This window comes from Cebus imitator, unplaced genomic scaffold (genome assembly GCF_001604975.1).
Source record: "Cebus imitator isolate Cc_AM_T3 unplaced genomic scaffold, Cebus_imitator-1.0 Scaffold411, whole genome shotgun sequence".
In the NCBI taxonomy this organism is placed as follows: domain Eukaryota; kingdom Metazoa; phylum Chordata; class Mammalia; order Primates; family Cebidae; genus Cebus; species Cebus imitator.
In genome coordinates this window covers 1,132,496-1,147,542 of record NW_016107726.1, presented here as the reverse complement: position 1 = coordinate 1,147,542, position 15,047 = coordinate 1,132,496, and the positions used below count along the sequence as shown (strand labels likewise).

Here is a 15,047-nt window from a genome sequence, read left to right as displayed (position 1 = left end):
TTTTTTTTTTTTTGAGATGAAGTCTCACTCTCACCAGCCTGGAGAGCAGTGGCATGATCTTGGCTCATGGCAACCTCTGCCTCCCGGGTTCAAGGGATTCTTCTGTCTTAACCTCCTAAGTAACTGGGACTACAGGCGCGCACCACCACACCAAGCTAATCTTTGTATTTTTAGTAGATACGGGGTTTCACTATGTTGGCCAGGATGGTCTCGATCTCTTGACCTAGTGCTGGGATTACAGCCGTGAACCACCATGCCTGGCCTTGCTCGTATCTTTTTTTAAAGCACACACCTGCACTCCTTCATAGAGGTTACCCTTTTTAGAACATACAACTTTCTCCCAACAGTGCCTCAGTACCGAGCCCCATTTTCGGTGGACAGCAATTTGTCTGTGTTGTGTGTGAACTGGAGTGGCACTTTCCTCCTGAACGGCCCACTGAAGGAGTACGTGTTAACCGATGGAGGGCGACGCGTGTACAGCGGCTTCGACACCACCCTCTACATACCGAGAACGGCAGACAAAAGTCAGTTTCCGATTCCTGTTTCTCAATGTGGAAGGTTCTGTGTTCCCCAGCTTTACCAAACGTTAAATCTGAAAGCTGACCAGCAGATGCTCACCATTAAAACGTCTTGGTTTAAGTGCCCACTTCTTGTGGAAAAGTTACTGCTCAGGATAAATAAGGTTTTCTTTCCTTTCCATTTGCAGCTTGACAGCACTGCAATTATAATGCAGTTCTAGGGGACAGTGCTGCCTCTACCGGATTGGAGGGTCCCCAAGAAGCGACAAGACCCAAGGGCAAGTCGTGGTCACAAAAGAAATAGCACCCATACATAGTCAATGACTACCCTAAAATAATACACTCTAGGGACTTCATAGATTTTCTTGCTGTATCTCCAGTCTCCAAACTTGTCAGAAAATGACTATCTCTAATTTGTAAGGACCCGAGTAAGGGGTTTCCCTACCTTCCTTGTTATCAGCCCCCGAAAGAACAACCTTGTCCCTGTAAGATGGAATTCTTCCTTCCTGTTTACTTACACACCCCTTTTCTTTTGTCTTGTTTTTAAATTGAAATGAGAAAATGCTTTACAAGGTACTAAGTATTTTCTAGTGATCAGCATGCAGGCCAATGTTCACTTACCATGAATCAATTAGTGGATATTTTATTTTGGCTGTAAGGTAGAGGTGAGCAGTGAGCTCCAGCATTGCATGTATAGTAATAGAACCTTAAGAAAATTTTTACAAAGATTCAGCTACGCAAGTTCATGGTTACAATTCATAGTCACCTGGGCGACATGTTGGGAAGGGAAGGTGGCCTGATGGTTGGGAGATGCAGGTTCTGCTTGGCCAGGCCTCAAACCATCTGTGTGACCTTGCAAGGGTCACTTCCCTCAAGTTCCTGGCTATTGAAAGAACAATTTAGACCATGTGATTTCTAGGATCCCTCTTGAGCTCTGCTGTTGAGTAAGAAACTCTGGGTCACTTCACGGAAAGTACATCTGTAAATTATAAAGGAAGGGTTTAAACCATGTGCAGAACAAGATGCACTTTGTATATTATTCTTTACTTCTCTAATATTCTTTTCCTTTGCTGTATAAGCTCTAATTTTCCTTAGCTCTATTACTTACGGACAGGCTATCATTACACTAATTATAGCTTTTTTCTTGGATATTTTTAAAGTAGAAATAATTTTACATATTATATAAAACTTCATAACTTGCTCTGGAATGCTATTTTTCATGCTATGATGCATTGTTCTTTTAAAAGCATGTGCCCTATCTGTAGGTGTTGAATGAACACATCATTTATCAGTTCTTCCTTTTGTCCAGCCTTTTTTTTCCAGGTCACCTGCACAACTGATGAAGGAAGTGTAAAGACGCCATTGATCCAGTATGACACCTCCACTGGATTTGGTAAACAACTCATATTATACTTGGTGTAACGTCTATGCCTTTTCCTCAAGAAACACACATATGTTTGTTCATGCATACTTGGGGGGAAGTATGCATGAATGGAAGAAATTGTGCCAAGTGTTGTCAGAAATTTTTTTAAAAGTCCTCATGGAATTTACAGTAGGCAAGGAGTTACTATATACTGTTTTTTTGTTTTTTGTTTTTTGTTTTGAAACAGAGTCTCACTCTGTTGCCTAGGCTGGAGTGCAGTGGCACAATCTCAGCTCACTGCAGCCTCGGCCTCTCAGGTTCAAGTGATTCTCCTGCCTCAGCCTCCTGAGTAGCTGGGACTACAGGTGTGTACCACCAAGCCTGGCTGATTTTTGTATTCATAGTAGAGATGGGGTTTCACCGTGTTGGCCAGGGTGGTTTCAAACTCCTAATCTCAAGTGATCCACCTACCTTGGCCTCCCAAACTGTTGAAATTACAGGCATGAGCCACTGTACCTGGCCAGAATGTACTCTTAAAATGCCAAATAATTGAATTGTAAATATGGAAAAGACCAGAGAGATTAAATTTTTATCCTAACCACAAACCCTGTCAATAAAGAATTGTATGACTTCGTGTACGTAAAGGTGATTTACAGAGAAAGTTAGAGGAGAGATCAGAAGAAGAAAGAAAATATTCAGCCAATTCATGTTGATCGTAAGGTTAGTCTTCTGAATTCAAAGCCTAGAATGATAAATTTGGAAAGTGTCTTTTATCCTCCATAAAAGAGTATGATTGACTGTTGATATCAAGTAATTTAGCTCAAGGGATACAATTTTGATTTTTAAGGAGGATCTTTTAAATTGAGTTTTACTCATAGTCTCTGAATCTAACATTTGTGATAATTTATAAAAGCAAATTAGAGAAATGCCAAATCTTTTCCATTAAAACAGATTTGGGATTGATATCCTATTGTAAATCCTAGTAATTAGTGATATATCAAATTTGCATGCACATATGTAGTGTTTTCTTTTTTTCTTTTTTTGAAGAGTAAACATGCCCCAAATTTCTGAAACACAGTAAAACATACAAATTATTGTCAAGGATAGTTTCAATTTGTAAAAATAAGTTATTATTCATGCTTCCAAACTTTACATGTCTGGATGTCATATAAAATTTCCTACATTTAATTCCTTTTATATTGCTTATTTCATTTAATAGCAGTGGTAGGATAGAACAGACCTCATTCAGTATTCTTTTAGCAACTGCAATATTTCCCCAAGTGGACATGTGGAGGTCTAAGGGACACAGGAATTTATCCAGGAATGCTCTGCCAGCTTGTTACTGGGATGAGAACACCAACGCGGATTTTCTATTGACTTCTGGCCCAGGACCTTTTCTTTGCAGTGGTTTGCCAAGTTAAGTACGTGTAAGAATCACCTTAGTGTGCTTGTTTATTATAGTTTCCCAGGCCCCTGGCGGAGATTCAGACTCAGGGATGCCCGGGAATCTGCTCTTTAAAGAAATCCTGCGCAGTGCTTCTGACACAGGGCCCAGAACCACGTGTTGAGTGATACCGGAAAACCAACATTGCTCACCTTCTAAGCCCTGCCAGTCTAGTTTCGTTGGTGAATGGGAAGCGTGTTTTTCCCCTGAGGCAGGCCATCAGCAGAGAAGGATTTACTCTGACACTGGCTGTGGTTTTGGTTTTTCTTTGGATCTGAGGCCCAGCCACCAGAGTTCCAACTTCTGACAGTGAACCTCCCACGCGATGCACAGGTGGAGTCCCTTAAGGTGAAGGGGCACTTAGAAAAGAAAGAAGGGAAGGGATAAAGAGACATCATCCTGATTTCAAGGTCTTCATAAAAAGGAGAAATCCCCCGTTGGCCCATGAATACGAATTGAGGTTTCCGTTGTGTCTGGAGGCTGGGCTCTGGGCAGAGCAGAGGGAAGGAACTCTGAGGACTGTGCAACGCTATGGCAAATTCCAAGAGGTACTGCCCAACTAATATCCATCGTCAGTTCTAATTTTTATGATGTAACTTTTTAAAATGCTCCTGTTCCCTTGCCTGAAGGCAGCCTCCAAGCAGGAGAGTGGCGGAGACCTCATTTTCCTGACTGTTCTGAGGGCTATTTCCCTTTTGAGGCTTACCTCGGGCAGGTTGCCCTCCCTTCCCCCACGTGCTGTGGAGCAAGAGGCCCACTGGGCCCATCAGATCAGCTTCTGGAGTTACAGCCAAAGAGTTATTTCCTCGCTGCACCACACACAGAGGAAACAGCTCTTTTACTGTGCAACCTAGGCTGGTTTGTTTTTAATCAAACAACACACATTTGTTCCTAATTAGGGGAATTTCGACCTGCTGGAGCTTGATTAGAGCGTTGACTCCAGCCCTTTATTTTAGAGATGGGAAGCAAAGGTTAGAGTCCAATATTTAATCACAGCTGATCAGCAGCAGAGTTAGGGTTGGCAAAGTAATATCCCTCCTCTCATGGAGTTCAAAGTTTAGTGTTAGTCACCTTCTGTTCCTGCCTTTAATATTTTTACCCCAGTTCTGAACTTTTGGTCTTTAAGTCTTTCCCTGAGAGTGTGAAGGTGAAGTACTAGGCAGGTCCACGAAGTTCTAGAGGTGCTGAAAAGGGGGAGATTTGTCCAGTGAGTGAGTAGGCTTTGCAGTTGTGTCTGTTTGTTCTTCTGGCCTGGCTGTGCGTATTAGATTTAGATAAGCAGCCCTTTGGCTCACAGCTCCACGTTGGCCTGTGTGGCCCCTGCATCGGATCCACAGGTTTCTGTGCTGGCCCCAGCAAGAGGCTGGATGGGAGCAGATCTCTGGCCACCCCATCCTCACCCCAGCCGCACCCCTGCTTAGCTTGCCAAGCTGACCACATAATTTCACTGCCTTCCCCTGTCTGCACGGTCCTTGTCAGCCTCTCTCATATCTTCCCCACAATAATAATATTGTGGGGAAGATAGGAGAATAATCCTGCCCACCCTTCATCCCTGTAAAGCCCTAAGCATAAGGCCTGGCACCAGGCACATTCTTGTTAAACGTAAGCTACTTTTATTAATACTAACCTCATGTGTGGAGACTCACATCAACTGAACTCTCAACATGTGAATGGCAAGCAAAGGTAAGTGGTCCCAGTGCTGAAAGATTTCTTTCCATAGGAAGCTTTCCCAGTGCATTTGGGTGATGGTTTGCAGACCTTTTGCTCTTTAACAGAGAAGCCATGTAAAGACAACCTGGTAGCAAACACAGGCTAATATCATAATGAAAAATGAAATCTGACACTTCAAAATCCAGTTTGCACAAAATATCAGGAATGGGACTGTTGCATACAGCAAGGATGCCTCGGATCTCCAAGCAGTGATTTTGTTTGTGACTCTGCAGCAGTAAGAGCAAGGATCCCAGTCCCCCAAGGACTTTGCTCCAAGGCACACAGCTATGAAACAGGTGACCCTCAAGGTTACTTTGGTAACCCTTTTAAACATCGCTCCCCAACTCCCATCTTTTCCGGGGATTTGCCAAGGCAGTGGTGATTTCCCGGCTTAGTGGCAACACCAAGAGTGTCAGTGAGGTCTCTCGAGGACTGTAAGCGTCTCGTTATAACCCACGAACCCGCTGAACCATTACCCCAGGCTGCACACAAGTGCAAACAAGCACCAAGAGACAAACTGCTTTCAACTCTGTTCTAACTTACTATCAAATAGCAGAGCCAGAGATGGCAACATTGCTTTCTGAAGTAACATTTCCCCTTTCTTTCCCTGGATTTTGCAGGCTTGGTTCTAACCACGCCTGGAGAAAAGAAGGGAACACGGAGCAAAAGCAAAGAGCTCTACAGCGAGCTGTGGTTCATAGTGTTAATGGCGGTGCTGGGCTTAATCTTGCTGGCCGTTTTTCTGTCCCTGATACTACAAAGAAAAATCCACAAAGAGCCATATATCAGAGAGAGACCTCCCTTGGTACCTCTTCGGAAGAGGATGTCTCCATTGAATGTCTACCCACCAGGGGAAAACCATATGGTATGTCTGCAGTGATGTGGCCCCATTTCCCTATCACTGGACTAGAATACTTGTTTTCCTTCTGAGAAAAATGTTTCATAGCCGTAGTAACAAGGAACGAGATGCAAGTTACGTTTCATTAAGTGTGGGGACCGAGGGACGCTAACCCTAGAACAGCTTTCACAACTTTGGCTGCACATTAGAATCACTTTAGAAAACTCTAAAAAAAACCACTGCCTGGACTTCGTCGGAGGAGTTCTTATTTCATTGGTCTTGAGTAGGGCCTGAAGATCGGTATTCTTTTTTTCAGTCCAAAAGTGATTTTAATGTGTAACTAGGGATGAGTATTTCTGCCCCGTAATTGCAAGCCAGGGTGTGGTGGTGAAGAGTTGTATGTTGAGATTACCTGGGGAAATTATAGGCTGCGTTACTGTGTAATTTAGGGGGATTGGACATTGCAAGGGGGAGATGGGAAGGAAGGAGCGAAAGTGATAGCGGTGTCCTGCCTGTCCTCTGGTCCTGACACCCTGTGCCACAGGGGATGGATGGCACCTCTTAGCTCCAAACCACTCACTCCCAAAATAGGAGGTCCGGTAAAGGTCTGATGCGACAGGGCCCCATCACTTGGTGGTGCAGGACAGTCGTTGCCCAGAGCACTCACTGAAGGTTCAAAGGTGATTTAATTCCATGATGCACTCTGGTGTGGGGCTGTGTCTACCTGAAGGAAAAAAGACTGCGTTTTCTAATCCTCACCAGGTACCCGTCTATTCCCCAAAGCTGTGTGCCTGTAGGGCTACATCTAGCGGAGGCGTCTTTTTTCCAGTTTGTACTAAGGTTGTACATCAGCTAGTGGCTACGCTAGGCAGTCTCGAAATTAAGCACAGAAGCCCAGTCAAGCTGCTTACATTTCAACATTTTAAAAATGGCAGTTGGGCCGGGCGTGGTGGCTCAAGCCTGTAATCCCAGCACTTTGGGAGGCTGAGGCGGGTGGATCACGAGGTCAAGAGATCGAGACCATCCTGGTCAACATGGTGAAACCCCGTCTTTACTAAAAATACAAAAAATCAGCTGGGCATGGTGGCGCATGCCTGTAATCCCAGCTACTCAGGAGGCTGAGGCAGGAGAATTGCCTGAACCCAGAAGGCGGAGGTTGCGGTGAGCCGAGATCGCGCCATTGCACTCCAGCCCGGGCAACAAGAGCGAAACTCCGTCTCAAAATAAATAAATAAATAAATAAAAATGGCAGTGAGTGAAAAGAGCAGCATTGTCTGCCTTCCAGACCTCTGCACTTCTCCGGGATTCAGCGATGAATGAGCACTGGTCAAGCCCCAGCACAGTGGGATCAGACCCTAACAGCAGGAGTGTTGGAAGCACGAAAGGGCAGTGGGACCTCTGAGGTCCATGGTTTGTGGTTGGTGTGGGCAGTAGCAATGGGACAATGATGAAGAAGGCACTGCCTGGTACCCTGGGGGCCTTGGCTCTCTCTCCAGTCACGTCTGTCCCTTTCCTCTTCTCACTCACCCTGCTTGGAGCCTCCTTCCTCCCTGAGCCCATCAGAAAAACTTTAACCACAGGCCCATTGCTGCTGCTCCTGCTGCTTGGGTGGCTCACACTCTGGCTTCATTCACGTCTCTGCACAAATGTCACCTCCCATTTGATGTAAAATTTCCTAGCCCCTTAACCCACTTGTTTTCTTTTCCATAGCACCTATCACATGCCACTAAATCAGCTATGTTTGTCTGACTCTTGAAATAGAATGTAAGCTCCCAAGATCAAAGATTTTGTGGGCCACTTCCTGTTGTATGTGCCCTGGCACCTGGAGCAGTGCCTGGCATATCACAGACACTCCACGAATGTTTGTTGAATGAATGAATGTCGAGTGACCACTTCAAACCATGGGCCGTTTGCTCCTGTTTGGTGAATAGTCATTAGGAGATTCCCACTGAAGAGCAGATACTACAAAATTTGTTAAAGAGTAACTTTCTTTAAGGAGCCCATGTTCTTAGAGGGTGCCCTGCTGCCAGAGGAAGGCAGTGGAAGACAGAAGAAGGCAGGAGAGATCTGTTGAGCCTGGGAGATTAGCTAAATCGATCCTAGGGTCTATGCATGGAGTAGTGAGAGGAAGTTCCCAAGCACTGCTGGGTGCATCTGCTCTATAATGTGAGGCACGGTTACAGGAATGCTTACCCACATACCAACAGCGTCCAGAACTCATTCCAGTGAAAAATTATCCTCTCCTTTGACCCAGTCCCTACAGGCAGGCAGCTCTGTGTCAGAACCCTCCATGAGGAAGAATACCATCTTCCTTACTTGGTTAACTTAGTGACCAGGAGACACTCCCCTCATTCCTGTGGGGATGTTATGTTATTCTGCATATAACCCCATTGCTCAGGGTTTTAATGAGTCTTGTTAAGCTTCGTTTTGTCAAAGTGAGGACCATGAGCTATCTGCATCAGCATCACGTAGGAGGAGCAGGACCTGAAGTTCTGAGGCGGAAACTCAGGAATCTGCCATTTCAGCTGGAACCTCAAGAAGTCTGATGCACAGCAAAATTTGCGAACGGCTGAAACTGAAATAGTAATGCAAATCCCATATGCAGTATGTACTGTTTGATACCCAGAGAAGCAGGTGGCAGGAGGGTGCTGGTTAGACGTTGCAGTCCTGACACAACACAGGCTACGCTGCCTCTGGGGACAGACATAGGCTTCAGCTGGGAACAGCAGACAAAAGAATTTAAACACCTTGTTCCTGTACACCGTTTACCACCAGGGAAAAGCACAGCAGCACCCAGCTGATTCCTTTTTTTTTTTTTTTTTTTTGACTGAGTCTCGCTCTGTCGCTCAGGCTGGGGTGTAGTGGTGCGATCTCAACTCACTGCAACCTCCGCGTCCTGGGTTCAAGCAATTCTCCTGCCTCATCCCCAGCTGATTCTTTCACTGAGTGGCCAAGACTGAGTCAGGTGTGAAGATGGGATGGCACGGAGGGACTGGCTGGCTGCCAGGGACTCTGTCCCCAGGGAACTGTCCCATCCTCAGCAGGGAAGCTGTTCCTTGTAGGCAGGTCTCAGCAGAAGTGAAATCTGGGGCATGCCAGGGCACCAGGTGGAATTCCCCTGAGCCTGTTGAATCATAATTCAATCCTATCCAGTCAGAGTGTACTTGCAAGCCTTCTTCTGTTGCTTTTTAAAAAATATTTTTAAACCAAACTGCTCTCACAAAGTTGGAAACCATGAGAGACATTGTCAAAAATTAGCCAAACTAAAGAGAGTACAATTTGCATTTGTAGAGCAAAATGAAGTCCTTCTTGCTGACAATGGACTCCTCATTGACTCAGATGGGAAAGAATCCACTCTAGCGGAATAATCAGAATAGGAACAAGCCAGATCTACCTGCTCAGTTTTCCAGATTGACTGTCTTTTCACCTGACTAGGTCAATGAGCTATGCCCCCTGCAACACACACACACAAGTCTCCCCCTTATTTGACAAGCTCTGATTTCAGTGCTGCTGTGACCCTCTTCCAAGCACCCCTGCCCTGTGAACAGGTAAGGTACCCTTTGAACATCAGACCCAAACTGGCAAAAATATTTTAGGCTATACTCTGAACAGAGAGAAATAGGCAGAGGTGCCAGGAAATGAGTGTCTTTTGTATTTCATTAACATTTTTCAAGGCCAGGTAGTATACAGTACAGCTAAGTTCAAGTGCAAGTTTTGCTTGTTATTTAATTACTGGTTTGAAGATCCTTTCATTCTCTGCAATACTAAACAAATAATGGCAGTGGTATTTACCTTAGATACTAATCAGTTTGTTGTTTCCACTTACCAGGGGGTATTTGTTTGTTTCTTTGTTTTTGGGATACAGTCTTTTTCTGTCATCCAGGCTGGAGTACAGTGGTGCAATCTCAGCTCACTGCAACCTCTGCCTCCTAGGTTCAAATGATTCTCCTGCCTCAACCTCCAGAATAGCTAGGATTATAGGCAACTTCCACCACGCCCGGCAAATTTTTGTATTTTTAGTAGAGACAGGATTTCACTATGTTGGCCAGGCTGGTCTCGAACTCCTGACCTCAAATGACCCACCCACCTCAGCCTCCCAAAGTACTGAGATTATAGGCATGAGCCACTGCACCCAGCCTCACCACAAGGTTTTAGTTGCAATACCCAAGTTTCTCTTTCTCTCTCTCTCACATATACACATTTATATATATCTCCACATATATGTGTATATATATACACACATATATCTCCACATATATATGTATATACACACATATGCATGTATGTATCATAGGGTGTGTGTGTATATATATATATATATATATATATATATATATGTATCAGAGTAGTAGTAAAGATGGGTATGATAATACTGTCGTTAGAGAAATGCAAAGAATATGTTTTTTTAAAACTGTTCCTAACATGGACTGACGCTGCCATTTGTTCTCAGTTTGACTCTGTGGCTGATATATCTGATGTGTCAAGCAATGTCACCCTAAAAAGTTACACCATGCACTTTGAGGTACCTCTGTGTGCTGCATGAATGCATGGTCTTTTGCATGGTGTGTTGACTGCACAGTGAAAAGCAAGATGAGATCATCGATGACTTCCGAATATGCAGTCCTTGGAAAGCTGAACAACATGAGGGAAAACTCTATTAAAAAAAGAAAAAGCAGATACATTTCATTGATTGGACCAGCTAAATCAGAGCCCTCAGATATTTAGAGCAACTAGATTTTATCTTATGGCACATTCTAGGTCTAAATTATGGAGTGACTTTGTCTCTCCGATGTTAATGTTAATATTAGACCTGATTTAATTTGGAGGCTGGAATCCTATAACAAGAGGAGGAAGATGGAATGAGAAATGAGAGAAGGAGGAGTCAATTTCCCTACACAAATCCAGGACTTTTAAAGCGAAAGATAAACTGAGCTCACATAGTGGGCACCCATGAAATAATATTGTTATCTTTGGCTGCTTTGGGGGAGGGGTGTTCTCAAGAGGGAGGCTCTGTGCTGACATGCATGAAGAAAATACCTTGTTCACCCACCATCCATCTGCCTTGCCCCACCACTTTGCAATGCAGAAAGCCCTTGTTCTCGTCTGGGGAACAATTGCCAGAGCACAATTGCATGCGCTCTCTATGTGCCCAAAGCACTGGCCACCTAACTTGAGTATTAGCTCATCATCTCATCATTCCTACCAAGAAACCCAGGGTCACAGTGTTCTGGGTGCTCATAGTTGCTAAATTCTGTAAGTGACAGTTGTTCCCTTCATTGACAATGTGACAATTGTCTGGAGACAGTCATTCCCTTCACTGGCAATGTGCGAGACACAGCTCTCTGTCATATTTCAAGCCCATATTCTTTATATGTGAATCACTCACAGCAACTTCCTTTTCAGGGATTAGCCGATACCAAAATTCCCCGGTCTGGGACACCTCTGAGTATCCACAGCAACCGGAGCTCGTGTGTCCTGCGCATTCCGAGTCAAAGCCAAACCAGCCTAACCTTCTCCCAGGGCTCTCTCCACCGCAGCGTCAGCCAGCTCATGGACATTCAAGACAAGAAAGTCTTGATGGACGACTCGCTGTGGGAAGCCATCATGGGCCACAACAGTGGACTGGTGAGTCGGTTTCCTCCTACAGGGCCTTTGCTAAATATCCCAGAAAAATACTGGTACGAAGCTGCCTGTACTTCACTGAATGCTGCCCCATGGCACTTTGCCTCTGAGCACTTACCCAGTGAGGTAGTAACAACTGGTTTACTAGCGTTGCTACAATTGTGTGATAAGCAGGGTAGAAACTTTGTCTTGTTCTTCTGGTACACAATAGATGCTTAACAATGAATGCATAAATAAGCAGCAACAGGTTATACTTCATAAACCTGGAGCAGAAGGTGACTGGAAACATTGGAATGTGGCTAAAACAAGGCAGAAAGTACAAGTACTTGTTTTACTAAAACAAAAAGATAAGCAGCCTTTTCCTATTGGTGTATGAGTAGACGCAAAAAGAATATTTTCTATCAACAGCTAAACATGGTTGCTTTCCAAAACACTTAGGAAATGATGACAAATGAGGATGTTACTATTTATAAGCTTCCATCTTTCATAATTTCAGTCCAGTGGGTACAGATAATTGGCTCTTTGAAAGGTAACCTGTTAGTGATATAATATTTGTTATCAGTCTCTGAGTGGCTAACAAAAATTCTAGAATTTTTGCCAGCCATCACATTTCATTGTGTTAACTTCCTAGATTAGATGCCCACTGCAGGAGCTTCCATTGGGCTAGTTTAGAAAATAAACAGATAACCAGCTAGGAAGTTAGCTCCTCTGTTTACTCCTCGGGGGTAAAATTACTCACCTCCATTTCTTTTAATTATCTGCTTCTGTTTTTGGATTTGCACTCATCTTTCTCCTCCAAGTTGTCACTTTTCCTTCACTGAAAAGTTGATGACATCCATGAAGTCTTTTTTGACTAATAGCAAATAATAAAGGGAGTTCCCTGGATCCAGACTCCCTAACACTATAAAAAAAATGTACAGTCCTTCTTCCCTGTTCAGAATGATTATATAATATATCCCTATCTATATGCATTTTTAAATCACAGGCTGTTTGATATTGTTATAACCTCAATTACATGATTCCATTTCAGTCCTAAAGTTTTTAAAAGGCAGGGATAATGGATTGAAACAAGGAATTGCTAATTGATCATTTTTGACATGCAAAACAGCAATTGCTACACGTTCAACATAATACATTGAAAGTTCAGATTAACCATTTCACCTAATCTTCACAAACGGTAGGAGGTAGGCTCTATTATCCTCATTTTTACAAAGAGAACTGGTTTTAGAGAGATGAGTGATTTAATGAGAGATTACACAGATGGCAATATTTTCATGGGTTTGGGATCTTAAAAACGTCATCTGACTACAGAACTTCTATTTGTATTTATTATACTATATTGCCATTTTTGCGTGCTTTTTACAGTACTAGTAATGGGAGATGTGCAAAGGGATTCAATACAAGCTTTCAAAGGTGCTAATACTTGGCAAGTTATCTGTTCATTATAACATTATTAACCCTATTTGATAAATACAATATAGAGCACAGGAGTGGGAAGAAATGGGGCACACAGCTTGCATTGTGGCTCTTCCATGTACTCTTTGAACTAAATTTTTATATATGTGTGTATGTGTGTATATATATATATATATATCGACATATATATATGTATATACACACACACACATATACATACACACACCCCACTCTGCAGATGAGTACACTGAGGCTTTGAAAGGTTAAAATATGGCACAATATAACCCTCAAATCACATACATTTTGAATTGGTCTATAATTCATGTGTGCATGTGATGTGGTCCTTTCCGTAAGAGAAATTTAAGGCAAGGGCTATTTTAGACCCCACCATTTTTGAGAATAAAATGTTAAGCCTTTAATAGTTACTACTTTTTACATTTAATTGATATAACTATAAATTGATAGGAAATACTATTGATAGCAAGTATTGTATCCAATGGTGATTAGCTTATTTTTCAGTATGTGGATGAAGAGGACCTGATGAACGCCATCAAGGGTTTCAGCTCAGTGACTAAGGAACACACCACATTTACCGACACCCACCTGTAAAGGATGAAAACCCGGAAGATGTAACCCTGGAAGGCAAGCTCTGTACCCCATTCCTCCTGGGTTATCACTGACACATCATAAATGCTGAAAAGCCATGGTTTACTTTCCTATATTTTAAAGAAATGATGACTGTTTTTGAAAGAGTTCCTTCCTAATAGAGCTCTAAGAAATGCTATTTTTCTGGTTGTCTAAAATGAGAGGTAATATTCATATGAAAATACTTGGTTTGCTATTATTTTGTGGAAGACAGAGGAGTATATAATTGTCACTTGGCTCTGTTTGGCAGTGAAGTTAATGGTTAAATAATCAGTGACAATTTCAGGATGGTCCACAGTTGTTAGAAGTAGTAAGTTAGCTGCTGGTTCAAAAACTAAATGGTTCTATTGAAAGGATGTCACTGCTGTTCATTTCTATCTGCCATTTCTGTCAGGATTGACACAATCCTGCAAGAATAGTGATTCTAATGATCACAATTGCTAAATGAAATCCCAAACTTTGCACCAGGTCTACATACCATTTATTTACAATACATAGGATTACTCACAAAACTTCTTGACAAGGCAACACATAACTTACACATACATGCCTCTGTTCTCACATTTATGAATTTTCCAAAAATCTAAGGAGTAAACAGCTTATTCATACATTTTGAAGAGAAAACAGTGTTTCAATAGGAACACCTCTACTTGAACCAATGTTTTTATTTCGCATATTTTATAGTTTTGAAACTCCAGTTTCTCATAAAATTCTGTCAGTTCACCGAGTATCAGAGAATACTGACATCTTCAACTTAGCACATCAAGTAGAAACTACTGTTCTATTTGCAATATTTAATTAGGCCACATGACATTTTTTAAAAGGAAAAATGTATCTTCCTTCTAGCATTAACATATATACTTGTAAAAATAAGACTATACCTATGTGTATATATGTATATCATGTATACATTATTTTGCACTATGTCCCTTCTTTTTGGAGAACTACCCATTATTTTAGCCACAGATCAGTAAGAACAGATGATACACAACATTACCAATTCTATGGTTCAAAAACGTCTGTCATCTGCTCTAGTTGGATTACTAAGTCATTGGTGAAAGTCCCATGGCAAGAAAAATTTTCTTGCAAATCATCCATGTAAAGTCAAAGATGTTTAAATTTGTTCTTCATGGAAAATATATGAAAGCCTCTCATCTTCCTTCAGCCTTAAAGGTCTTCTTGACTCCAGGAAATTATGATGAATCTGTCTAACACACAATAGTCACAGTATTTTGTGAATTTACACCCAGAGGCAGGCAAAAACTTCTAAAGTAAGGGATAATCTTATTCTGCCTGAAACAATAAATTACCCCAGGGTCCAACAGTAAAAGACTGTGGACTTTTGGGATATTAAGATTTCATCCAGCTCTGTGAGAGAGCAGCTCCACAGATTGACCAGCTCCTAGATAAAGCTTGCCAACCATAAGTGTCAAAAGCACAGGCCAGTATCATGCAGAAGTTCTGCCACCTCGTTAGAACTGTTACAAGCGA

General features: G+C 42.6%; 1 protein-coding gene and 1 pseudogene across 3 annotated transcripts in view; both read left to right on the top strand.

Moving 5' to 3' along the window:
* Positions 1–14,962, top strand: part of USH2A (usherin) — a 777,259-nt gene extending 762,297 nt beyond the window's left edge. For all 3 annotated transcript variants that reach the window (XM_037731607.1, XM_017509227.2, XM_037731606.1), the window contains exons 69-73: positions 348–524; positions 1,828–1,911; positions 5,656–5,900; positions 11,277–11,498; positions 13,431–14,962. In XM_037731607.1, coding sequence (XP_037587535.1) covers positions 348–524; positions 1,828–1,911; positions 5,656–5,900; positions 11,277–11,498; positions 13,431–13,520 — 818 coding nt within the window. In that variant the 3' untranslated portion in view covers positions 13,521–14,962. The remainder of the gene's footprint in view (positions 1–347; positions 525–1,827; positions 1,912–5,655; positions 5,901–11,276; positions 11,499–13,430) is intronic.
* Positions 10,467–10,553, top strand: LOC119468322 (annotated as a pseudogene).
* Positions 14,963–15,047: the final 85 nt, after the last annotated feature.